This window comes from Eulemur rufifrons, chromosome 15 (genome assembly GCF_041146395.1).
Source record: "Eulemur rufifrons isolate Redbay chromosome 15, OSU_ERuf_1, whole genome shotgun sequence".
NCBI lineage: Eukaryota > Metazoa > Chordata > Mammalia > Primates > Lemuridae > Eulemur > Eulemur rufifrons.
This window is the reverse complement of record NC_090997.1, coordinates 84,892,250-84,919,686: the sequence shown is the minus strand read 5'-3', so window position 1 is coordinate 84,919,686 and position 27,437 is coordinate 84,892,250. Positions and strand designations below refer to the sequence as shown.

At 44.0% G+C, this 27,437-nt stretch overlaps 1 protein-coding gene across 1 annotated transcript; it reads right to left on the bottom strand.

Annotated features, from left to right (window-relative positions):
* Positions 1 to 23,715: 23,715 nt before the first annotated feature.
* Positions 23,716 to 27,100, bottom strand: SLC35D3 (solute carrier family 35 member D3). The gene is made up of 2 exons (XM_069488809.1): positions 26,535 to 27,100; positions 23,716 to 25,483 (listed from the first exon to the last, which is right to left on the bottom strand). The coding sequence occupies exons 1-2, from the start codon at positions 26,971 to 26,973 to the stop codon at positions 24,672 to 24,674; spliced, it is 1,251 nt and encodes a 416-aa protein (XP_069344910.1). The 5' UTR covers positions 26,974 to 27,100; the 3' UTR covers positions 23,716 to 24,671.
* Between the last annotated feature and the right edge of the window lie 337 nt (positions 27,101 to 27,437).

The window sequence follows — 27,437 nt, the reverse complement described above, 5'->3', positions numbered from 1 at the left end:
TAAGGCCAGCCTGCTGCCTGCTTTTATAAATAAAGTTTTATTGGAATCCAGCCACACTCATTTATTTATGTGTTGTCTGTGGCTTTTGTCCCACTACAATAGCAGAGTTGAGAAGTGGTGACAGAGACCATCTGGCCTGCAAACCCAAAAATATTTACTATTCGATCCTTTAAGAAAACCACCCGCTCCTGATCTAGAGGCCTAACCCAAGCCTGCATCTGCCCTGAGCTCCTGAAAAGAGCTCTGAAAAAGGCTCAAACGTTTAAAAAGACCTCACTAAATATTTACAGAAAACAAAATGGAAATGAATACAGAGAGTAGAATAGGCATAGAAACAGTCTGACACCGGGCTTTGATACCTGACCCTGTCACAGGTGACTCAGCTCAGCTCGCTCCTGGCGTCTTTAGTCCCTATCTTCTAATCCAGCCCCAAAGGCAAAGCCGGCCTGTTCTATACAGAAATAGCTGTCTCACAGTGCAACATTTGGGAACTATCTCCTGGACATCGTGAGACTCTCAGGTCAAAACCCTGATAGACTTCCATTCCACGGCCCTCCTGGGATTCTTTCTTTTAAAAGAGAAGTTTTAAATTCACAGCAAAAGTGAGAAAAGGTACAGAGATTTCCCATAGCCCCCCACCCCCACACGTGCATCCACAGCCTCCCCCGTTACCAGCCTCTCTCACCAGAGTGGTACATTTGTTACAATTGATGAACCTACTTTGACACTTCATTACCACCCAGGGTTCATGGTTTATATTAGGGTTCACTCTTGGTGCTCTACATTCTACGAGTTTGGACAAAAGTAAAATGACATATATCCACCATGATAGTATCATACAAAGTAGTGTCACTGCCCTCTGTGCTCTGCCCATTTGTCCCTCCCTCCCCAACCCCTGGCAACCACTGATCTTTTTACTGTGATTAGTGTTGCCTTTTCCGGAATGTCATGTATCAATAATTAGAGTCATACCCAAAAGTGGGTAGCCTTTTCAGATTGGCTCTTTCCCTTTGTAAAATGCCTTTAAGCTTCTTTACTCCATGTCTTTTCATGGCTTGGTACCTCATTTCTTTTTAGGGCTTAATAATATTTCATCATCTGGGTGTACCACAGTTTCTTTATCCATTCACCTACTGAAGGATATCTTGGTTGCTTCCAAGTTTGGGAAATCAGAAATGAAGCTGCTATAAACATCTGTGTGCAGGTTGTTGTGTAGACGTAAGTATGCAAGTCATTTGGGTAAATACCAAGGAGTGTGATTGCTGGATTGTATGGTAGGAGTAGGCTTAGTTTTGTAAGAAATCTCCAAATTTTCTTTCAAAGTGGCTGCACCATTTTGCGTTCCCACCAGCAATGAATAAGAGTTCCTGTTGCTCCCATTTTTACTAGCACTTAGCACTGTCAGTGTTCCAGATTTTGGCCGTTCTAATAAGTATATAGTGGTATCTCATTGCTGTTTTGGTTTGCATTTATTTCCCTGGTGACATGTGATGTGGAGAATCCTTTCATGTGCTTACTTGCCATCTGTATATCTTCTTTGATGAGATGTCTTTTAAGGTCGTTGGCCCATTTTTTAGTCAGGTTGTTTCTTATTGTTCAGAGTTCTCTGTATATTTGGGATAACAGTCCTTTATTAGATATGTTCTTTTGCAAATATTTTCACGTAGTCAGTGGCTTGCCTTTACAGTTTCTTGACATTGTCTTCTGCAGAGCAGAAATTTTTAATTTTATTGAAGTCCAATCTTTTTTTCATAGATTGTGTCTTTGGTGTCCCATCTAAAAAGTCATGGCCAAACCCAAGGCCACCTAGATTTTCTCCTCTGTTATCTTCTTCTTTTTATAGTTTTTCATTTTACATTTAGGTCTGTGATCCATTTTGAGTTCATTTTTGTGAAGGGTGTAAGGTCTGTGTCTAGATTCATTTTTCTTTGCCTGTGGATGTCTGGTTGTTCCAGCACCATTTCCTGAAAGATTATCTTTGCTCCATTGTTTTGCTTCTGCCCTTTTGTCAAAGCTCAGTTAGTACCACACTGTGTTGATTACTGTAGCTTTACAGTAAGTTTTGAAGTTGGGTAATGTCAGTCCTCCAACTTTGTTCTTCTCCTTCAATACCATGTTGGCTATTCTGGGCCTTTTGCCTCTCCATATAAACTTTAGAATTGATTTGTTCATATCCACAAAATAACTTTCCAGCCTCTGGGACTTTTTCTCTCAGCTTTCCATGAACATCAAGTGCTGCAGTTTTGCCTCCAATGACTGACTCAGTCGATGACCTGACCCTTCATAAAAGGACCTTGTCCAGACTACAAAACCAATAAATAGAAACCCTTGATAAATATAATACCCCAATGAAAAGAGCACCTTCATGTAGTAGCAGAGAATTTGTTCTATCACCTCCCAATTTCAGAAACCCGACCTCCTAGAGAATATATAAATTAGCTGAGGAAACCAAACCTATTGGTGGATAATAATCTGAGAACAATATGAGAAAAGCCCATAAATAAGTATAGGTATAAATGTAGTTGTTGAGGGCTATAGAACGAAAGTATGGTCAGAGGCAGGGCACAGTGGCTCATGCCTGTAATCCCAGCACTTTGGGAGGCTGAGGCAGGAGGATCACTTTAACCCAGGAGTTTGAGCCCAGCCTGGACAATGTAGCCAGACCCCATCTCTAAAAAAAAAAAAAAAAAATTTAAATTAGCTGGGCTTGGTGGCTTACACCTATACTTCTACGTACTTGGGAAGCTGAGGTGTGAGGATCACTGGAGTCCAGGAGTTTGAGGTTGCAGTGGGCTATGATTGCGCTACTGCATTCCAGCCTGGGCAACAGAGGAAGACAGAAAGAAAGGAAGAAAGGAAGAGAAAGAAAGAGAGAGAGAGAGAGAGAGAAGGAAGGAAGGAAGGAAAGAGAGAGAGAGAGAGAGAGAAAGGGAGAAAGAGAGAAAGGAAGGCAGGAAGGCAGGCAGGCAGGAAAGCAGGCAAGAAAAAGACCGGTCAGAGGAGCAAGAAGAAGAGGTAGGGTAGGTCTCTTTGAAAGGGTGTGATTTAAATAAATGTGGGCTAGGAACTGACAGGGAAAATCTGTATCACTAAGAGACCCTGCTACAATTGCCACTCTCAATTTTCCCCTCTTCATTATTTCTTTCCTTTTAAATTGTCTCAATAACAGTGGCAACAGCAGCAGGTAGCTAGGGGCCTGGTCACAGCAGCTGAGGTATTAATAACTGTGTTTTCTGAAAAAAAAAAAAAAAAAAGAGAGAGAGAGAGAGAATTTGAAGAGATCTTAACTCTGTAGAAAAAAATTAGGCTTTTCATGATCAACAGTGAAATAGAGTTTGCTCAAATAATCATATTTTTATTTCCATTTATTAGCGAAACACCCACCCAAAATGGAGGAAGTAGCTGTAAGAGCCTGTCTCTCACCTAGGCAAAATGAATTTTTATAATTGTAAGGTAGCTGCTTACAGAAGTCGATTTCCACAAGAGGTACATTTCCTCACTATTGCACACTTTCCTTGCCCAATAACTGTTTCTTAATTCAGTGATTTTCCTTCATCACATGGTCATGGAATAATTTTTTTCCTTATAAATTAAGTGGATCCCAACTTTGATGTAAAATAACAATGAGGAGACTTATTAATAAAGACAAGATTAAGTTTAATCATTTGCCTTTGGATTTTTATCTTCTGTTCTATATTAATATTTCTAAGGGGCAACATATGAGGTCAAAAGCATATTATAACTAGCATTTACTTCCCTTCAAAGGAAGAAAAATCTTTGTTTCTGTGGGATTGTCGGACCCTTGTTTAGCATCAGTTTTATTCTAATGGGCACTCTGTTTTCTGTTTTACAATTTACATTTGAATTTCATGTATTTTACTTTGATGCATTTCCAAAGGAAAATTCAGACAAATTGTGTTTTTTCTTTTAAGTGTAATATTAAAATCTCACTCTATGCCATTCCTCTAGGTACCTTATCAAAATTTTTAGAAAGCCATCAACTTTGTTCTATCTGTGGAGGTTTATTGGGGGAGAGGGAGGTTGGAACAAGATGAAGGGGATGTTTTCATCAGAGAATTGCTCAGGATGAAAAAGCTCCCGGGAATATAGAATGTGTTTCAGAAGCATTAAGGAGGAAGAAGCAAAGGTTGCAGGGAACCTGCTCCTGTGGGTGGCAGGCTCACAAGAGAGACTGCTCATACATGACATGTTTCAGATCTTTTGACACGGTCATGCAAGCAACAGAAAGTTATATGGTTTTTAGTCTTCTAGGTAACAGTGAAATTATAGTGTGGGTGGCTCAGAAAAAAATGAACTCCTCATTTTTTATTTAAATGACTTTTGAGCTAGTTCTAGACTGCGGAGGAGTTGATAAACCACCCGGTTCACACACACTCACACCTCCCTCCTCCCCCGCAGCCACATCAAAATTGTCCACAGACTTGCTTTCGCCAAATCACTCAACTTGCACTTATGGGGGGATTGTGGGCATCGTGTTTATGCCTGGGGAAGACAGAACACATTTTTTTGCCTCTAATGAGAAAGTCAGACAAGCAGATAAAAACTGACACACAGAGCGGGAAGTCTATGGATAGGAGCAGCCACCTACCCCGGCTGGGAATGGGCATGCGGAGGGTGAGGGAAGACTTCCCAGAGGAGGAGACAGCTGACTGGGTTTCGAAAGATGGACAGAGGAGTTGTTCAGGAACGGGAAGGATGTTTCTGTCACTCTCGGCTGTGTGATTCCCAGATGGAAGACAGTGCATGGAAAAGTTAAGTTTGGAAAAGAAATTAGGGACCATTGCAGAGTCTTGCCGGCCATACTGAGAGCCTGGACTTGATTCTGAAGTAGATGGGAAGCCGGGACTAAGATATGCAAGAAGGGAATCGTTTGATTTGCATTAACAGCATCAGGGTTATGCATGGGCTGTCATCTCCTCCCCAAATGACGGGAATCAGGGAAACCAACTGGCACGAAAGGCAGGGCTGGAACAGTGAGTGTGAGCACAAGGACACACGTATGACTCAAGTGACATAAAAAAGGGGCGTGCCAAGTGTGTGACGGCTGGATGTGGGCAGTGAGTGAGAGCTAAGGCGACAGCGTGGATGGTTGCACAGCTCAAGGCTCAGGAGTAGGGGCTTCATAGAAGAGGAAGACGTGGGGTGGGGCACAGTAGGGGCACGGTTTAGATCAGACGAGCTTAATCAATGAGACTGTCCCATGGGCGATTGGGTGCTGAGATCTGGGGCTCGGGAGACAAGGCAGGGTAGAAAGACACATTGGGGGCCACCTAGGGGGTGGGAGCAGTCATGGGGGATAAGATGGTCAAGGAGAGATGTGAAGCCCACCAGCACTTCAGGGACCCTGAGAAAGAGACTGAGAAGGAGTGGGCAGATGGGCAGAATAAAAACCAAGAAAGCTGTGGAAAAGCCAAGGAGAAAATAGCGTTTTAGAAATAGTGATCAACAAGACCAAAGGCCACAGAAAGGTAATTATGATCAAGCTAACGAAGGGACTTGGCTTTTATAAGCATGACATTCTTAAGGCTCTTGGCAGCACAGTTGTAGTGAAGTGATTGGGGTGGAACCCAGATCTCAAAGACTGAAGACTAAATGCTGTATGTGGATGGGAAAACAGAAACAGCACCACAGACGCCTGACACCAAAGGCAAGTGGGTAGAAGGCACAGGAAACAGGAGAGTCAGGTCAAGAGAGAAGTGGTGTTGGAGGTTGGGCGGGAGGAGAGAGAGAGGGAAAGAGAGAGAGAGAAAGACCGAAAGGCTTGTGCTTTTCTTTAAGAAAATGCCACCCCCTTCTCTTTCCTGCCCAGTGAGAACTTTGACACTAATCTCAGCCAATTCTCGGGAAAAGTTAAAAAAAGAATGGTGTGTGTGCTACAGGAATCAATACACATAAAATGTTTAATGCCTATCAAAAGCTTTATGTATTTTTCCCTTTTTTCTACCACATGGACATTTTTATACTATCTCCCTTTGAACTGCTGAATCAGAAGGGTTCACTGGTTTGCACAAGGCACTGATCAGATGCGAGCGAGGGCCGCCACTCTCTAGTATTGGTAATTTCACCCCTAGTGGCCTGTTTCCTTATGTGCGAAATGAGAACACTGGCCTGGGAGGTCACAGTGGGGACTTGCTTACTCTCTCTAGTGCACCCTGTAGTCAAGAACCAAGTGTTCCACTGAGGCAGCAAACCATTTGGTAAACACACCATGTGAAAATCCATCTGTTTATCTTCTTGCCACTCTAACTTCTATCTACACACCTGAGCACACAATTCTATTATTTTCAAACTCCAATTTAGGTATAGGAGGAATTGAGTTGGTTTTAGCACCAAAAGTGGCCAGCTCAGCACGCTGAAGGCCCATTATGCTAAACACAAGTGCATTTCCTAGGCAGTTTCAGAAGAGCTTGGCTGGTAAGGGAATCTCTTTCTCTTTCTCTTTCTCTTTATATCAGGTATATATATATATTTTTTTTTTAACTTTTCATTGATATGTAACATACATTTATAATAATGAACACATCCTAAGTATTTAGCTTGATGAATTTTCACAAGATGAAAACACCGGTATACCCGGCACCCAAATGGTTGACTCTTTTTGAAAATTATTTGTTCTTTGTTCCCACAGTTATAAAGCTTGCTTGGTAATTCAACTCTCTACCTCACAGTGCATTTAGAAGGGCTAGCTAATTATAGCTTTAAATGTAAAACGCTTTGACAAACTTGAAGTAGGTAGAGAGCTGCTAAATTGATTATAATGTCACATGGTTTCTACTTAAATTATTTCACCTGGGAGAATGTCAAACTGTCCTCATTAGCGGATCACGAAAGAAATGTATTTGAAATTCAGTTTAATGGAGACTTGTGAATTTTTTAAACTATTGGCGGCTTGTTGCCTGAAATATTCCTGTTTAAGTTCTCTGAGTCAGCCTCCTTCCCCTCCCATAACTTTCTCTACATTCTCTTTTCTATGGCATTGGAAAACTCTGCATTTGAAAGTAATAGTGGTCCCCCAAACCTCCCTGTATTATGAGTTGGTCATATGGTTGGCTACCATTGGTGTCCAGCCTCAGTTCTTGGTTTTCAGGTGTTGTTAATAGTGTTTTGTACAAAGCCACATTCAGATTCTAACCACCTCCAGGCATGGGCAACCTTTCAGAATCTGATCTTACTCTAGGTCATTTCCGATCTAGAGCAGCAAGGTTTGAAACAGCTTGAGTAGACTCATCTCGGTGTGGGAGGAAGGATGCAGGGAAGCAATTGACCTCTTTTGAGGGCTCCGCTTCCAAAACCTCACTGGGCAGTGCTGGGGACAGTGCTGTCACAATGACTCTGATGGTGACATCTGGAGAGTCCCATCGTGAATATTCAGAAGAAAGGTTCATTAAGTTTTGCATGATTTTCATCCCCCAAAGTCAATAGCACATCAGCCATTGTGGGATAAAGATGTGAACTGCTGAAGCTCAGAAAAATGATACCCCAAAATATGGCGCTTTCCCATGCCAAACTAACGGAGCAGCCTCAAAGTGTCTCTCTGACCTTCCCCCACCACGCTGTCTATCTAAAACTCTTTCCAGAGCACCTGGAGGGACTCTCTTTGGAAATTTCTTTATCTAAGAAAACAATTCTTCCCAAAAGAAATGCAATTGTCTTAAGACCCCCTTCCCAGGAATGTCATCAAATAACCAGGAAATATTAACCCCCAGAGAAGAGAAGAGACTGGGAGTTGTCAACCATTCTCTGACAGACTTTTCATCTACTTTTCGGAGAGTAGCTGCCAGAGATTACATAGGGGACTTTATCTGCACAATAAGACAACTGTTTTTCCTGTGCAGTTCTGTTCCTCAGCTTTCTAGAACTTGTCCATCCCATCCAGCTTCCAAAGAGCATCACTTACAAAACAAAGTTCTCCCATGTACGACTTTCTCCTATGAAGAGAGTGTTTAAGCCTCAACCATCTGGCCCCTCTTCACGTTTCATACTTTGTGCCCATATGCACTTTTGTAAATTTTGGTTGTCTTTTTCTCCCAATTAATCTGCCTCTTATAAGTTCATTTTCAGCAAACCATTAGAGGGCAGAACGGAAGCTTTCCCTCAGTCCCTAGAGATTTAAAGAAAAATAATGCTTCTTGTGGCATATAAAAAGGGGTCTCCTTAATATTATTACTATTTAGTTACAATGTTTATGTCCAATCATTCCAGCATGACTGGAAACTGCTAGAATGGTGGGTTCTCTTTCTGATAGTTATTTTGACAAATCTAGTCATTTTACATAATCTCTGGGAAATTAGTTGCTCTTCCATTTGCTATCTGTCTGAAAGATCTAGCTCACGAACTAGATTCATCTTCACTATAGACAGATAATTCTCAATCCCAAATCATGCACCTCCAATCTTTCAAGCTCAGACATTTACCAAGGGAGTGAAATTTAGGCCAGCTTTGGTGGTTGCTAACTTTATTGTCTGCCTTGAAGCAAGCATCTACAGTTTGCAAATTAAAGATCTGTTGTTACTGTTTGGTTTGGTTTTGCTTTTGGTACTGGCTTATGTAATACCTTGGATTCTTAGGTCATTGCCATGTGTCTTATCTTCTCAAGGAGAATGTTAACTCATTGAGTGTAGGAACTAAGCCTTATCAGTCTTTGTATGCCCAAAGTGCTGGCACAAGATAGTGCTAATACATATTTGTTAATTGGATGGTTGGTCAAGGGGGAAAAAAGCCTACCAGACCATAGTAATATTTTTAAAATTTAAGACTATGCTAATTTTGAAGTTTTCAAACTTTAATCTCTATTGCAGACAATAGACAAATTAACCATCCAATGAAGTTGCGTATTAGAGAGATCAACACCTGTCCTTTCATAATTCTAATGATAGATCCAGATGAGGACCATAACCAGCTTGATCCACCTTAGAAAAAGAAAGATTTTTGCCCACAGGCAGCTAGCAAAACCGTCACAAACAAGCTAAATGCCTGCCTACAAAACATTTTAGATTATATTCCTATTCTCAGCTCTGCCAATTTGTGCAATCTCAGGAAAATATCATTTTACATATCTGACAATGAAAATTATTCTCTCAGTGAAGTGCAACACCCCTCTTAAGCAATCCATGCGAGTGACATGAATAGAAGGAAATAAGAAAGATACTTCAGGGTACATGTAAATGAACAATGTAGGGACTTCATTGACCTTCTCAGGGAAGACAGTCTTTACAAATCCTGAATAGTGGTATTATTAAGTATTTCAGATGCAAAATATGAATATAGCTGTTTAGCTAATTAAGATGTCTGTGCAACCAAGTATTTGGCATCTCATTTAAATAATTATCTAGTATATTGCACTTCTGTGTTGTGTATTAAGAGTGTTCAGTCAAGAGAAACTCTAGCCTGCTTAGAAGTCTTTGTTAATTAAAAGATTTGGAGATTTAAATGGAGTCCCTCTAGCTTTGGGAGAAGCCTCAAAGTTAAGTCCATAAAAATTACAGCTTTTACTCTTCATCTGGAACTAACAACATTCATCCTTAGCCACAAAGAAGCAGCTCCATTGAATAGGCCACTTCTAGAATGTCACCTTTGCTATCCTCCCATAGCTAGACTCTTCCTGCCTGCTCCTCCAGCTTTGCTGGTCTCCCCAAGGATATTTTTCCATTACAGAATCTGAAAACAAAACAAAGCCAAAAAAAAAAGGTTTTTGGCCCTAACTGTCCAGCTTATATAACAATGTCTTCCCCAGGTTTGAGGATAACCTAATTTGCCAGTAAGAGATTAATAGCTAACTTAATAAAAAGAGAAGAAGAAACTAGATGTCTGTGCTATAATTTGGTTTTAATATTTTGACAATAACCCAACAGCAGGAAATTTAGAAAGGATGTTCAGTGAGTCGCATTTTTTCAGGGTCTGCCATTGAAGGGTCTGTGAATCCCCTAATTGCAAGTATTTCATTCATTTTTATGATGAATGTGTTTTGGAAATTTAGTTTAGTTCAGAAAAATAGTTTCAATACATCAAAACATGTTTTCAGGCACCAGAGGGAATTCATGCTTTGAGTAAGCACTTACTAAATGCCTTCTAAGTGCTAGAAATCAGAATCATAAGGAATGCAAAAATGAACAAACTCAAGCCCTGCTCCATGGCAGCTCAGGCTAATGGGGACAAAAATGCACAAACATAAATAAAAATACAACACAGGATGCAAGTACTATAACAGGTGTTGAATAGACCCTTCTCCATAAGCTTGAGGAGGTTGGCTAGGCATAGTAACTCCCTACTTAAAGGAACTGTGTTTAGAACACTTCTGTAAAGCAAATCTTTTGTCCTCTTGTTAGATTTTCACATATTAAGCTTAAAAAACACAACTGAGGTGTACACATCATTTTTTAAAAAATATTCCTAAAGCTCTTCAATCTTCCCAATTTTCAAAGAGGGAAACTGAGGCCACCCAGGGTGGAAATGGGAACCTGCTGCATAAACTCCTGGCTTCCACTTCTTCATGCGACTTCCTGCCGACATAACTGAGGACTTGATAATCGTATTTTGTTCCTATAGCAGCAATTAGTCAGCAGTCTTCTAAAGGAGAAGACTTCCTTAACTTTTCTTATGGAACCATTAAACTTAAACATCCTCCTGGACCCAGAACTTCTATTGGATTGTCCAAGAATATCTCTAACTGTATGCACCTTTTTCCTTTGCATTTGAGTTAGTGACTACATTTTTTTTTCTTTATCATTGTTTTTTAATCAGTGGTTCTCTTGTTTTTCTTTCTTTCTTTCTTTCTTTTTATTTTTTTATTTTGCCTTTTTCCACATGTTCTGACAGTGGTTCTCTTGAGTGTAATTTAGATTGTGCTGGTGCCGAGATGCACACCCCATAGCACTGGTGCCTCATAGACCATCATCAGGGTCACTGGTTCACACTCAACACCAGCAAACCCTTCTGCTGTCCTTAAAAAAGGCTCCTTTGTTTTCTACTAGTTCATCTTCTTCTATGGCTTCTACTTCCCTCACTCACTTGGTTTATGTTCTTGTTATCTCTTTTTCCTTATCATCTTCCTTAGACATTGCTTAGCTCCACTAAGATAACTAAGCACAAACTTAGTAGCTGCTAACTGCTCTGTTAAGACCCACATTTCTCTGAACTTGGACGTGACCAACCCGCTTCCCAGTATATTTTCTGCTGTAAGGCCCTGTTAGGGAGACTGCTGGCCTCCAATGGGCTCAGTCGAGTCATTTGCTATTTATTAGTTGTATCGATCACCACCCCCAGAGGAATGACAGAAATCCTGGCACAGATATTAACTCCAAAATACAGAACAAATTTCATCTGCCAAGAGCTATTTCAAACACTGTTCAAAAGATTAAAGAAAGGCCAGGACAACTTCACCCTTCATTTTTTGTCTGACCTATTTCTACCTTCCCTGTCTGAATTGTTAAAAATGTTCTATATTATTTTTCAAGACAAGCATCCTAGCCAAAAAAATTTTTTCTTTATGAACATTTTTATTGGATTGAGCCAGGGCAAGTCTCCTAAAACTTGCCTGCAGGGAGCCCCAGGGAGCCAGGAGTGCTGGGTGAGGGCACTTCCAGCTGAGCAGACCTCCAAACACATGCTCCAAGCCTTCCTGCTCCTCTGTGTTTCATGCAGACACTACCCAGCCTAGTCCTTATCCAGCAGATTCAATTTATAACATTTGATTTTCCAAGAATGGCACTATAGGCAATTCAGGCTTACCTATCAATCCATCTTAAAAAGAGCTTATAATCCACTATAGTTTCCAATTGAATAAGAAAACTTAAGTTGTGCTTTGATTGCTTGGCTTTGATTTCTTTTGTCAGTCAGTCAACCAATATTTATTGGGTGCTAAACCCAGTTCCAGGTGCAGAATTGGGCACCAGGAAGTATCGGGGCAGATAAGACAGCAGGAATGCCTACCTTTGCGAGGTATTCTGTCTGGCCTCTGCCTCCCTTTCTATAATCATCTCTCCATATAGGTGTGGAATTAAAGAGGACAATATTTGCTTCCAAAGTCATTCGGCAAATGAAAAAGGCAGTGCCATCCTATGACTACAGCAGTGCTCTGGAAGGCTTAGGTAATATTAAGCAAAGTGAATTTCCCTTTATACCATTGCAATGACTGTAAGTGCCTACAGAAATGGCCGCTTACCAAGTCAGTAATAATGCTTATAAAATATATTGCAGATTTTGGAAGATAGCCACTAGGCGAATTGCAAAATATAAAACTTTTCCCTCTTTGCCTACCCAATTCATCTGAAAATTGAGCATTATTCCTTAAGGAAAAACAGGAACTAGCCATTTGAACTGGGTTGCTTATTATGGACTGTTTTAAGGGTAACTGGGCACAGCAGTTATTGATGAGAAAGAAGAGTAGCCCTCTGGAGAGTTGGGCAATCAGTGTGGAAGCAGCCTACATACGGGCAGGGCTTTTGCTTTTCAGTTATGATCTATGTTAACTCCCGCTAAGCCAAGGCAGGGGTGGTACATAGCAGAGATTTACAACTGGCAGTGTCATATTAAATCATACAATGGATTAGCATTCTAATCACGCCATGATTGTCTAGAAAGCCAGCCCCAAGACCAACAGCACGTGCATGCACTCGTACACACACGCACAAACACAGAGTCTACATGACGCCAAGTAGCCAAACATAAAGCAACAGATGTGGGCCACTCTCCCAATATCCCTAAATTTGGTGCTCTGCAGCAAGTACCAAAAACATAGAAGATGAATGGATTTTTATATTTTTTTCAACCCGATTATTTGGCAAATGATTAGAATCAAACTTTCTCTCTTCCTACACACCAAAGGAGAAGCTTGATCTAGAGGCAGAATGGATCGAACACATTTGGAATAATATCATGAGAAGGGCTAAAATCAAAGATGTGTTCTTCACTAATAAATGATTGTTCTTTCTGTGGCATCCGGAGTTCATTTTATGGATTATTTTCAAAACATATCACTGAGGTTAATCCATTGTTATGTTCTTTCAAGCTTCAAAGATCGAACAAATTAGTTTGCAACAAAGGAGGGATTTGAGAACAATGATGGTTTCTATCCTTTTGCTTTCATGTTCTAAAATCTTTTGGATGATGAGATAAAGGGAATAAATGACAAATAGACTCTGATAGCTTTTTTGAACATACCTAATGTATCAAATTGACTCTATGTTGGCATAAACCATGAACTAATTCTTATTTGAGTTATCCTATAGCATACGGTACTCTGCAAAACTATCAGCTGTTAATGAAATCAATGAAAAAAATTAAATAGTTGTAGCTTACCCTTATATGCAGTACTGTGCCTTCAGCTGCTCAGCAAATTAAAAGTAAAATTATGTAGAGGGTGCGGGAGTGTGGGATCCTTGTTAGGAGCTGAGGGGCGGTCATGATAAGGGAGGGAAGATAAAGAGGGCAGGAGAAGCCCTTGATTACTGATGCCTGTTTTCCAAAGTCGTTGTCTCTCTTATTGTGAGAGGTGAGGGGACAGTGGATTTGTTAGAATACTGGCTACACTGCTGAACTAAAGAGAACCCTAAATACAAAAGCTCAACACACAAAAGTGCATTTTCTCTCACAATAGCCTAAAAGGAGGGGTGGCTGTAGGACAGCAGAAAGCCTCCTTTGCAGGACTATTCAGGGCCCTGTTTCCTTCTGTCTGTGCTCTGATGTCCCCTAGGGCTTTGTCAGCCCACTGTGCCACAGCCACAGTTGAGCCGTGGACTAGAAAGAAAGGAAGGACAAGCAGATGTCTGTCTGTCTTTTTTTTTTTTTTTTTAAGTGGCTTTTTTAAGACATAATTCACATACCAAACAATTCACCCATTTAAAGCGTACAAGTCAATGGATTTTGGCATATAACATTATCAAATTTTAAATTGTTGTAAATATAGATAACATAAAATTTGCCATTGTAACCATTTTGAAGCACGCAATTCAGTGGCACTAATTACATTCACTATGCTGGGTGACCACCACTACTATCTACACAACGTTTTCATCAACAAGCAAGTTTCTTTTAAACAAGCGACAGGCTGGTGCCCACATTCCTTCCATTCACTTTCCCTTGGTGAGATTAGCCACGTGGCTGCAGCCGCCCGAAGACCTGGGAGAGCGGTCTGTGGTTGGCAGCCAGGTGGGTACCCAGCCAAAGCACAGGACACCCCAGAACTGAAAAGGTCTCCCTCTGCCACCCACGCTGGAGTGCAGTGTCACAATCAGAGCACACGCAACCTCGAACTCCTGAGCTCAAGTGATTCTCTTGCCTCGGTCTCCCAAGTCACTGGGATTATAGGCATGAGCCACGGCACCAGCCAGGGTGTCATTTATATTTGACAGCAGGAAACAAGCACCAGTATTTTACCAAGAACCCATGGAAGGGAAATTGGGGAGAGAAGCAGGCTTTGTTCTTCTCATAATAGAATGTACGCATCTTTTTAAATCACTATTTTGATTTTGAGTAGATAATTCATAGGGCACAAAATCCAAAAGGCACTGGGGGTACACAATGTCCCCCTCTGACCCCTGTATTACAGCCACCAGCTTGCCTTTCCCAGTGACAACCATTATTGCCAATTTCTTGTATAGTCTTCCAGAGATAATTTATACATACAAAAGCATATCATCCCTTTTTGTAGACACAAGGTAGCATGCAATTCACACTTTTCTATACCACACTCTTTTCCTTAACATATCTTGAATATCATCCTCAGACAGAATGTTGTCTGTAAAAGGCTGCCGGTATTCTATTGTTTGGCTACATCATAAATTATTTAACCTGTGCCTTTTAAATAGAAATTTAGGATTTTTGTAATTTTTCCTATGGCAAACAATGGCTTAGTCTTTGTACATTTATTCCTTTGGTCATGTGCAATATTTTTTTCTTTTCTTGAGATAGAGTCTCACTCTGTTGCCTGGGCTAGAGTGCGGTGGCATTAGCCTAGCTCACAGCAACCTCAAACTCCTGGGCTCAAGCAATCCTCCTGCCTCAGCCTTCTCAGTAGCTGGGACTACAGGTGCATGCAACCACACCCGGCTAATTCTTTCTATTTTTAGTTGCCCTCCTCTTGCTGAGGCTGGTCTTGAACTCCTGACCTTGAGCGATCCTCCCACCTCGGCCTCCCAGAGTGCTAGGATTACAGGCGTGAGCCACTGTGCCCAGCCACTCGTGAGCAATTATTTCTCAGATAAATTCCTAGAATCAATCACTGGACCAAATAATAGGTACATTGTTTGTTTTCATTTTTTTTTTTTTTTTAAAGAGACAGGGTCTGACTTTGTCACCCAGGCTGGAGTGCAGTGGCCCGATCATAGCTCACTGTAACCTTGAACTCCTAGGCTCGAGGGGTCTTCCTGCATTAGCCTCCCCAGTAGCTGGGACTATGGGTATGAGCAACGCACCCAGCCAGGTTTGTTACCTATCTTCTTCCTGCAGAGGTCATACCCACATGCACTCTCATGAGCAACCTGTGAGAGTGTCCAGTTCCTGCAACCTCTCTGACATGGCAGTTTTCACTGTAGTTTAATTTGCTTTTTTCCTATTTTAAATGAGATTAAGGCTGGTCTCGGTGGCTCACGCCTATAATCCTAGCACTCTGAGAGGCCAAAGTGGGAGGATCCCTTGAACTCAGGAGTTCAAGACCAGCCTGAGCAAGAACAAGACCACATGTCTACTAAAAATAGAAAAAGTAGCCAGGTGTGGTGGTGCGGTGGTGCGTGCTTGTAGTCCCAGCTACTTGGGAAGCTGAGGCAGGAGGATCGCTTGAGCCCAGGAGTTTGAAGTTGCTGTGAGCTAGGCTAACGCCACTGCACTCTAGCCTGACAGAGTGAGACTCTATTTCAAAAAAAATTTAAAACTTAATAAATAAATAAATAAGGTTAAGAATCTTTTCATGTGTATAAAAGCCATTTGATTCCTTTGATAAAAACTTTCTATTCATATCTTTTGCACATTTTTTTTTCTAGGATTTCTGGTTCCTTTTTTAAACTTGGTGAATATGGGAAACATTATTCAGCTTGGTCTTTCAGATAAACTATAGAAGATAAACCTCAGAGTTTGTGTTGCCCTTTCAAAGAGTGTTTGACTAGCCTCTACCATTAAACCAGCCCTTTTGGAAGTAATCTTTCATGTATATAAAATCACTAATTACATTTACTATAAAGAGATGTTAAAAAGAAATCACAGAAACAAACTGTTCAGAAATTGGTATATAACATGTACTTAATAAATGTTTGTTGAATCAATGAATAAATAATCGGTAGGATGGATGGAAGGATGAAAACTGGTGTTGCAAGGGTACTGGTGTTGCTTTTCAGCTGTATTTTCTTTTTGAAGCAAAATTACCAAATTTAGATGATATCAGTTGGGAAACTTTCAATGGAAAGAAAAAAACACCGAACTAAAAATGACTTTAAAGCACGAATATATTCTCTCATCTAACAGGAAGTCTGGAAGTTGGCAGTTCCAGGGTGGTTCATTCAGCAGCACAATGAAGGCTCCGGGGAGCCAGGCTCTTTCCTTGCCACTGTTGGCGTTTCCTCAGGATCGCCCCCTCATGGCAGCAAAATGACTGCTGCAGCGTCAGACATCACAGCCTCACCAACTGCATCCACAGACAGGATACAGGGAGTTTCTTCTTACCGTAGAAAAGAACTTTCACAGAACCCGGTCCCAGCACACTTACCCGTGCATCTCAGCCAGGATGGCTGGGCCCTGGGCCCACTCTAAATCAATCCCCGGTGAAAAGATATTCATCCACCATGATTGGTTTAGAAAATGACCATTCATCCACTGGGCAGATGGCCCACCTTCCCTGAGCACATTGCTGCTTGCGTCGGAACAAATTTAGAGTTTGTGCAAAGAAGAATTTGGTGGTGGTGGTGGTGGTGGTGGAGGGGGTAATTGTGGGCAGACAACAAACTTGGTATTAGTTCTAAAATTTTCCAGGATAACTTTCCTTATGAATTTTGTGCAGTGGGATAGAAAAGGGGTGATCTTTGAATAACAATGACTTTTTCACATTCTGGGAAGTGGTGAAGAATTATATTGGAGAATGTCCGCTCTTTTGTTTTAGAGAACACTGTTATGGCCTTTCTGGTTCCTTCTTGAGAAAAATATTGAGAAAAGGAGGAATGGGGTCAGGGAGGCGGCTTGAGTGCAGGGTAAAAGTAATAACGAGAAAGGGGTCTGTTCTGATTTAGAGAGGACCACTCAGAAACTCCCAGAGCAGGACTTATGATGTTGGCTTTCATGCTCTTTCTACACTGAGATGTCCTTATAAAAGATGGCTCAAGTATTCAGTAAATCTTGGCAACTGTATCCCAGTGCTAGCTTTGGATCAGCAGTGCCTTGGGTAAAAAAAAGGGAGTGCAGGAGTAGGTTAGGAAGCAGTCTGAAAAAGCAATTTTAGGATAACATGAAATGATCAGTCCAAATAGGCAAATCCATGGAGATGAAGTGAATTAATGATTGCCAGGGGCTGGGGGATTGGGGAGAAATGCGTAATGACTGCTAATAGGTTTAGGATTTCTTTTGGGGGTGATGAAAATGTTCTAAAATTAGACAGTGGTGATGGTGGCACAACTCTGTAAGTATTTTAAAGACCATTAATTTTGTTTGTAAAGATAGATGACTAGAAGAAGGCATAAAGACCATTAATTGTACATTTAAAATGGGAGGATTTTATGGTTTCTAAATTATATTTCAGTAAAGCTAGGTTTTTTCCAGCCTGGAGCAGGAAGTAACCAGCAGTGTGAAACAATGGTGGTGGTGGGAGGGGGGGTGTTGCTCAACGAATTCTTAGAAATACTAGCAAAGGTCTGCACTTTCCAAGGTTATACAGGGTGAAGAAGTAAGTTATATTATTTGAATATTAAGGGAGATATTGATCCAAAAGTATGGCTAGCTTGGGGGTATGTGGCTATAATAGCAACTGAGCCCCTTTTCTACTCCGCTCTTCATGGCACCTCAACCCCTCTCTCAGTACCTTAGCTCTCACAAACAGAAAACCACACACACACACCCCCACACACACGTGCACACTCACACACATGGGTTGCTTCTATAAATAACGGTGTAACCTCTTCCCTTCTGCGGACAGCTGGATGGAGTGAGGGGTAGAGCCTGGGTCCTCATGGAGCTGTGCAACTAGCAAGCACTGGAACTGCCCTCCACCACTGACATCCTCTCCAGCTTCGTGATGTCAGACCCAGTGCTTCTCACTGAGAGGTGGGATAGCACTGTGGGGAAACATACGGGCACTGGAGCCAAACTGCCTGGGATCATGCCAAATCCCAAGCCCACAAGGTACTAGCTATGAGACGTAGGGCAAGTTACTCAGCCTCCTCATGCCTCAGTTTACCCCTAGTATGATTGGAATAATATCAATGACAACCTATCAGAATGTTGTGAGAATGAAATGAATTAATACATGTAAAACACTTAGAATTGCACCTAGCAAATAGCAAGCACAATAATAATGAGCTTTAAGTGTTACTATATATAGTAGCATGCAATTCACAACATCCCCCAATCCCCAGTGAATTTGTGAAGCATGAACGTAGGAATCAACTGACTTATAAATAGATGAGAAAGAAAGAGGTAAAACTATGGGTGATACATGCTAGATGGTAATTTGCAAGAGACCAGGGAGGCATATCTAATCCTTAGGTGGGTGCAAGAGATAACAGGGAGCTAGCTTGTGTGGTGAAAATCAAAACCAAAAAGAAGTAAACAAACAATAACCCTCTTTTGGTCCTCCACCCCACTCTGCTGGATGAGAACCCTTTATTTGTGTTTGTGTCACTTGGGACTCTTTGGGTTGCAAGTGGCAGAAACCCCAACTCAAAACAGCTCAAGCAAATAACGACGATAACAAAAGACTTTGTTTCATGTAACTGACAATCTGAGGGGTAGTGCAAACTCAAGATGAAACTCAGCTTAATACCAGGGCCAAGTAAGATCACCAAGACTCAGTCTCTCTCTCTCTCTCTCTCTCTCCTCCCCGCTGACCCCTGTCCCTCTCTCTTCCTCCTGCTCTTTCTCTCATCCACTCCTCTGTTTGGTTTCCTTTCTACTATTAATACATCTTTTCCTGGTGGCAAGAGGGCAACAGCACATCTGCCCCACCCTACTCCATCTTCCCAGGTTCAAACCCAGTGAGAAAAAAATATGCAACTTAAGTCTTGCCAAAATTATCCTTGCACCTCATTGGCTCTGACCAGGCCCCAAGACCATCACTGAGCTAACCTTGGTAGCCCAGTGGAGGCAAGCCTTTGATTAAATTGGCTAGAGTCACATCCTGAGGGTGGAAGGGTGGAGTCAACACCATCTGAGCCACGTGAGCTCAGAGTGGGAAGGGGATGGTTTCCCAGGAGCAATGTGGGATTCCATTTTGCTGGTTGTGTGTCCTACTATTCTGTTATACTCTGTTTGGCTCACAGGCTCTCTTCCAAACCCTGCTGTTTTGTCGCAGGAACAGGACAAAGCAGACAGGACAAGCAGTATATCCAGAATTAGAAGTACTTGTTATACATGTAAGGCAGAGGGTGCGGCCAGGGAGACGGTACAGTTTCAGTAGGTGCTGGGATGAAGTCCAATCCGGCAGACCTAACGTGGTGTCTAGAGACTAAGGTAACAGAGGAGTCAGGCTGGCAGTCATCATGGGGGGGGGGGGGGGTGGTTAACACGAAAATAACAGGTGTTAGCTGGGCACAGCGTCCTGTGCCTATAGTCCCAACTATTGGGGAGGCTCGGGGGGAGGCTCACTTGAGCCCAAAAGTTCAAGTCCAACCTAGTAACATTTTAAAGATCCTGTCTTTAAAAAAAATTAATTGAAAAAAATTACAGGTGTCATAGCAGGTAGTTGGAACACGGTAAGAGAAAATCCAGAAGTGGGACTTATGTCATGCAGAAGTGAAGCACCCCAAGAAGGAGAAGGGGGAATTGATACTATGTACAACTGTACATAGTGCCAACTGCCGTGGCACACCAGTCTCAATACACACTCACTCTTGCTCACGTTGCACTTGGATTTGAATGGTACCCACACCTGCATGCACATATCACCACAGCTGAGTGACTAATGCTTAATGGGTGGTATGGGAGAGCAGGGGTGACAGGAAGGGCCAGGAGCTGTGGGCACTTTTGTTTCTCTTGGAACCTTCCTTAGGAATGTCTAGCTTTCCATCACGACTTCCATTATTACACAAACTGAGCAGACTTTTCAAAAGTCTTCATCCAAGACTTTTGGTTTCCTCTCCAACATGTGAAGAGCATGGAAGTTGTTACTCCCATCCTTACAACAAGAAAAAAGATGAACTGAAAATCAATAACTTTTCTTGGCTCCATCAGAGAACTGAGATCATGGGGCAAACTGCCACCCCTGAGAATCCAGAAACCTACAGCTAAGATCTCCTTGCCTGGAGCAGAAGCCACCAGAGCTATAAATTGGTAGAAACAAATGGTAATTTTGATAAATGTCTGGAGGCTAAATATGAGCTATCAAGAGAGTAAGAAATTCCTGAAGAAGTCTTACGAGGGCACCCACATTTTCATGAGTTTGACCTCCAGGAACCCCACAAGTGCTGAAGAGCTGAGAAAGATTCCTTTGCCCTATGACAGGGGCAAGAATAATCATTGTGAAATATTCCCAGAGCTTCTCTGTAACAAAGACCCACTCTCCGATGCAACAACTGAACCTTATCCCAGCTGAGGGAAGGGCATTTCTCCCACTCTAGGCCCCTCTAACCTTCCTGCCTCATCTAAGGGGGGTTAAAAAAAAAAAAAAAGCTAAGAAACATCCATGAAGGACACAGCCCAGGGACACAGGCTGCTAAAAGGCTGAGATTTAATGAGATTGCAAACATTTTCCCTCCCCCACACTTTACCACCACACTGACAGGGCTCCAGTTTAATAACAGTGGACTAAAGCTGAAAGAGTGGCAATGTGCCCGACTCTATGTAAGGAGCAGTTCTTAGGGAAGCCCAAGAACAGGGAGACACCAACAAGGACACTAGAGGAATCTGAAGCCTGTGGCACCTATAGTTGCAGCAAACATTAAACAGCCCAACTTCTAGCCAGATTAACATGAAACCTCACACTAACCTGTTTGTCTTAGTTTCTATTATCTAATACATCGTCTGGCTTTCAACAAAAAATATATATATAAGGCATGCTATATAGGCAAGGAAAAGAACATGTCTGAAGAGACAAAGCAAGTGTCAGAATTAGACTCAGATAGGACCCAGGTTTTGTAATTATCAGACAGGGAATTTAAAATAACTATGATCTATATTTAAGGGTTCTAATGGGAAAGGTAGACAACATGCAAGAGCAGATGGGTAATGTAAATGGAGAGGTGGAAACTCTAAGAAAGAATGAAAGAAATGCTAGAAGTTAAAAGAAAGAAAAAAACCACTGTGACAGAAATGAAGAATGCCTTTGATGGGCTCACCAGCAGACTAGACACAGCCAGAGAAAGAATCAGTGAGCTTGAAGATAGATCAATAGAAAATTCCCAAACTAAAATGCAAAAAAATCTTTGGTCAGTTAAGGACTTAGGAGTTTCACCCAGTTTTGTCTTCCTGAAGTGTTGCTATCAGTTAGACTATTAGACCCTCTGACAAGAAGTGACTGCTTTTGTAGGACTGCTGGTCTTGCAGGAGTTTAGGTCACTGCTCAGCTCAGCTCAGCCATCCCCAGAAACATGCACACACCCTCTAGGCAATCATTGTCCCAGGATTTCTGATTCATCTATTCCTCAATTAATAATAAAAGGCTAGACAGCATTTATGGGGAGGGGGCAGCAACAGGGCTGGTGTTGAGAAAGTCTGTCTGACATCATGCTGTGTTTCAGAGACAGATTCTAGCTGAGAACTGACAGGTGAGTATGAGGCAGGGCTTCAGCCATGAAGGACTGATGTAGGAACAGATAGATTGTTGAGGCAGGAACCCATTTGGGCACAAGGTGGGGGTGTCATCTCAGAAAGAGGGGAGAATCCAAGTTATCAGAATGGGGTACAAGAAATGGGTCAGTCAAGCAATAGTGGCGAGTGACTTCTAGTAGAGTCCCACCCACAGCGATGTCCTGGAGCTTCTCAGTAGCTTCCTTCCTGCCTGATGCAAGGCCTTACCGGAGCTGAAGGTCAGAGTGGACCTGAGTCTGTGGATGGGTTCAAGTGCTACAGCCAGTGGAGGAAGGATTTAGAAGCCAAACAAGGGCTGCCACCTGCTCATGCCTTCTGAGGTTGAGCTCCAGGGACCATGTCACAGCCTGCCCTGCCCTGTGACTTACTTTCTTGCTCCATGTAGAGACTCCCAAGTTTTGCCCAAAAGCAAGTGAGTGACAGAACTTCCACTTTAAATCTTTCTAAGTTTTTCTTATCCTAGCATATCCGCCTCCCCTTGAATCATGGCCTCCCACCATAGGTGTCCGTGATGGTTACTTTTATGTGTCAACTTGGCTATGCCGTGGTACCTAGCTATTTGGTCAGACAGCAGTCTGGTTGTTGCTGTGAAGACATTTGTGTGATGTGAATAATATTTACAATCGGTAGACTTTGAGTAAAGTAGATTATCCTCAATAATGTGAGTAGGCCTCACCCAACCAGTTGAAGGCCTGAAGAGCAAAGACTGAGGTTTCCAGAAGAAGATGCAATTCTGCCTCAGGGCTGCAATATAGAAACCCTGCCTGTGTTTTCCACCTGCCAGCCTGCCCTACACATTTCAGACTGCCCTCACGAGCACAATTCCTTAAAATCTCTCTCTCATGAGTTCTGTTTATCTGGAGAATTCAAATACAGTGACTCTACACGTTTGTTGACAGGAAAGAATTCATCTTTTTACTATAAATGCAAGCTGACATTTTTAACCAAAGGGGAATTTTTTTTTTAGTGAAAAACAATCATTCTATCAATTTATCTGGCAGTGATATTAACAGAAAGTATATACATCATTCATCTTTGCTCATTGTCATTAATTCTCAGCTTCACATAGTTGCAACACGATGTTGCCCTCTGGCATGTTGACATTAAAATTAATGGTTATTTTTAAAGAAGTCATTATAACCCTGGCGAACCATTTCTAACTGCAGCATACGAGGGCTCCTACATCTTAAATGGCTTGTGGAGCTAACTATGCAAGCAATCAATTGCCCGTGAAAACCAGCAAAACAGGACCAATCACAAATCACAATCACACTTGCTCACCGGCTTGTGGAACTAAACGGATGGAGCTGAAACTTCATTATTGCTTTTGTTTTGATTTTTGGAAAGGAAAGAAAAATATAAGATGCTATTAATATCACCTGAGAACCTCAGAAACATGCTGGTAAACATGTTCTAACTCTCAAAGTACCTCTCCTGTGAGGAGTTGACAAGAGGCTTCCCCCTTGGTGGACTCTACTGTTTATTACTTTTCAAACTCCATGTTAACTGAAGTCTGTCGTGGATGGCTTTCATATCATACCCCAGTGTAAGGCGGTATTTTATCTTACCTTGGAATAGTTTCCTCCACTAGAGAATGTGTTTTTATTTATTTATTTTTGGTTTTGTTTAAAACCAAATTGCCTTGTTAGTTTAGGAAATTCCCAATGGCATAGTCCCTATGTACTCGACACTATACATCACACATTGAAGGTAAAAGCAAACCATAGAAGTGACAATAGAACATAAATGTGTCTAAAATAAATTTCTAACAATGTATCTTTTAATAGATAGACATACTTTATTTTGACAAATTTAAGATAGAAAAATATCATAATGTGACTATAGCAGTTGCTCTTTTGGGAACACGGTTTGGGATGTGCAGTGCAACTGGAAAGGGTTGCTTAACAGGATGGCCCCTCTCTGGCTGGGCTTTAATTAATCCTGAATTATATTTCAGCCATAGCATTTGCTTGAAAGGATATTGGACACAGTAAAACTGGTTTTAAGAAAGATCATGGCATTCAATAATAAATATTACAAAGCAATGAACTAAAACAACTTTTAGAATATTTTTATAATTACTAAAAGCAAACTTTAGACTACATAAAGCTAAAACTCATATTTTCAAAATAGCTTTAACATTTTCTACCAATATATAATAGAATAATAGAGCACTTATTTTAAAAAAACAAGAAAAATTAGAGTAAACATTTCAGATGACTATAAACAGTAAACATCAATTCAGTATATTTATATATATGTCATGTCAACAATGTACTCTTTGCCAACTGTCGATAAAAACTGTAGTTCTAACTATCATCAAAAATGTGCCCCTGAATCTTTGAACTTATTAAGTGCTGTCATCATTTCTACACTCCATCTTTGGAGGGGGTGTTTTAGGGACTCTTGGTACATGCAGATATTTGGTTGTGGTTATGATGACAAAAAAATGTGCCAGGAGTCTGAAGCAGAAACCGCTGCCTGACTTTATGAAGCACCTTCACATTCTTTCGTCTATGATGCCTCAGGCAGTCACGCTTAAAAATTCACACAGGTGCTAATTCTGTTGCTCTCTGTCAGTATCTTTCAGCTTCTTTCTTTGCTTCCCTCTCCCACTCCTCAAATACTAAAACTGGAAGGCCCCTCATTAAAACATGTTATTTCTAACATACAAAATAAGTGTATGTACATATGTACATACATGCATTTCCTTTTCAAGGACTGGGTAACTCTTCATTTTCTATCAAATAATCCTTCTTCATATACTTGGTTCCCCTAACCAACCTCCACACTTCCAGGTAAGCATCCTTTAATGACCTCTTGCTCCCTTCCTCAGAGCTCCTAGCCACCGGCGGGACTCCGCTCGGGTTGCCCCTTGCCTCTTGCCCACTCTGCTGAGCGGGGCCACCTGCTGCCTCGCCACCTCCTGACAGGCCATTTCCTCCCTCCCGGGGCAGCTCCTCCATAACGAACGGCATCTGGTCTCCACTTGGCAGCGCCTCCTCTCCCCCGGGCTGTGACTCCAGGTCCTCGTAGTTGCTTTGCTTTCTGGTCTCCATGAATTTGGCCACGCAGTAAATGATGGAGCCCAGGGTGTTCACCACGACGCCAGCAATGAACAGAGAGGTGGGCTCCACGTCGCTGAAGGCCACCATGCCCACCGTGATGGTGGCGATGCTCTTCACCACGCCCACGAAGCTGGTGGTCACGGCCGAGTTGATGTAGGTGCAGTGCAGCGTGGTGAAGTTCATGGCGCAGCCGATCAGGATGCAGGCCACGAAGATGCAGACCATGGCCGGGTCCTTCCAGCCCGGGAAGGTCCAGGCGTGGATGGAGTCGGTGCTGGCGAAGGAGCAGACGACCAGCAGCGGAGTGGCGGAGATGGCGATGACGTACTGCGCGGTGAGCGGCCCGTGCTCGGTGTCTGCGCTCGCCTTCTGGATGAGCACCAGGTAGGCGGCGTGCACCAGCACCGCCAGCACGCCGGTTACGTACCCGATGGGGTCGCCCGTCAGGTCGCCGGCTCCTGCAGCGCATCACGAGGACAGCCGAGCCAGGGCGGGAAGGAAAAAGAGAGAAGACAGCAGGTTGGCGCGGGTGGGTATCCACTGGGGCGACACGTCGGGTTGGAGAGTAGACGGGGTTCGCGCCCAGCTCTGCCCACCGACTTCCTGAGGGACCAACAGAGCCTCGCCATGCGTAGGCTGGCTACCAGTGTAAAATGCGACAGCCAAGCTCAGTCAATGACCCGTGCCATGCACAAGGAGAGGCTCCTTTCTGCCATGTCACCGCGTCACCCCGTCTTCCTCCGTCTACGACAAAGGCTCCAGAAAGCGCAGATGCCCTCGGGGTAGGTGCTGTGGCTTCCCCCGAGTTGGCACCGAGGTCACCCAGTCGCGTGGTGCCTCTACCCCGTCCCCCTACTGTGGAGCAACAGAAGAGAGAGGGAGCCCCAGCTGGTGGCCTCTAACCTGGAGCAGGCCAGGCGTGGCCGCGCGAGTGAAGGTTTCCCGCTGCCCCAGGCTCTCGTCTCTCTCACTCTGCCCAGCCCGGCCCGCACCTGGGTCCCCATCCTGGGTCTGCCTCGCGCCAGCAGTCCCCCACGCGGCGCCAGACGCCCCAGGGTAGCCCTGGGAGCCCGAGCTTCGCCCCCATCCCCCACAACCATTTCAGCCCCTGGTGACCCAAGGAAGTTCACGGCCCCCCTCCTTCCGGCTCGGCCCAGGGTTGGAGGACTCCAGCTGCCAGGCTCAGGCGGCCCTCCCACCTCTCCCAGAGGAAGGGGTGAAGGGGGAAGACCGGGGTCGGGGGCGGCGGGCAGAGCGATACGAGGTGAATCAGGGGTGGGGGGCACTGGGCGGGGGGTGTCTCAGGGAGGAGGCTGGAGCAATGGGTAAGGCTTTGTTGGGTTTCGGAAGTCTCTTTCGCGAGCGGAGCGACCACTCTCAAAGCTCTCCGCCTCTCTCTGCCTCAGTCTCCCCATCTGGAAGTGAGGGCGTTGCACTGAGTGATCCTCGCGGTCTCTGCCCGGCGGGCTGGGCTGGGCTGGGCTGGGGGTCGGCGCGGGGCCCGCTCACCTGCCAGGGCGGCGCCGCAGGTGGTGATGAGCACGGCCGCGAGCACCCCTGGCGAGGGCGCGCCGTTCTTGAGCACCAGGACGCCGATGAGCATGGTGACCAGGGGCAGGCAGCGCTTGAAGACCACGTACATGGGCAGGCTGAGGCCGCGCAGGGACCAGAGTGTGAGGCTGGATTGCAGCGTGGAGAGCACTGCGACCCCCGCGAAGGAGCGCGCCAGGCTCAGGCCGAAGGGGGGCACCGCGATGAGCCCGAGGCGCCGCAGCAGCTCCAGGCTCAGCGCCGCGGTGGAGCTGGTCAGGCACTGCACCAGGGTCAGGAAGGAGAACTGGTAGCGGCTGATGAGGAACTTGAGCAGGATGTTGAGGGAGCCCGAGAAGACCCCGTGCGCGATGGCCACCGAGATGCCCAGCACGCGGCCCCGGCACAGCTGCCGCATCGCGCCGGCCCCGCTGCACCCAGCGGTGGCGGAGCTCCGCGCCCTGCGGGAGGCGAGCGCAAGGAGCGCTGCGAGGGCGGCGGGGGCGCCGGCCCAGCGCCGCGGCGAAGGGCAGGGGACGCCGGCTGGGCTGCAGGGGGCAGCTCCAGCCAGGCGTCCTCGCTGTTCGGCGACTCCGCGTCCGACTGCCCCGCAGCTCCAGGGAGACAGTGACGAGGGCGGGGGACTCCGAAAAGTGGCGAGGGTGGGGGGGCCAGTCTGAGAGGAGTGGCGGGAATCCTAGCGACAGCGATTTGTAAGTAGGTGACGATCCGTGACGGCTCATGTCCCGCGCGGTTTCACCGTCAGGGAAAACGCTCTGCGGGGGGAAGCCGCGCGGCTGGGCGCGCCCGGGCGGCTGCCGCAGGGCAGGACCGGGCCCGCACCCCTTGGGCATGCGGCGCCCACCCGGGCGGGCTCTCGGG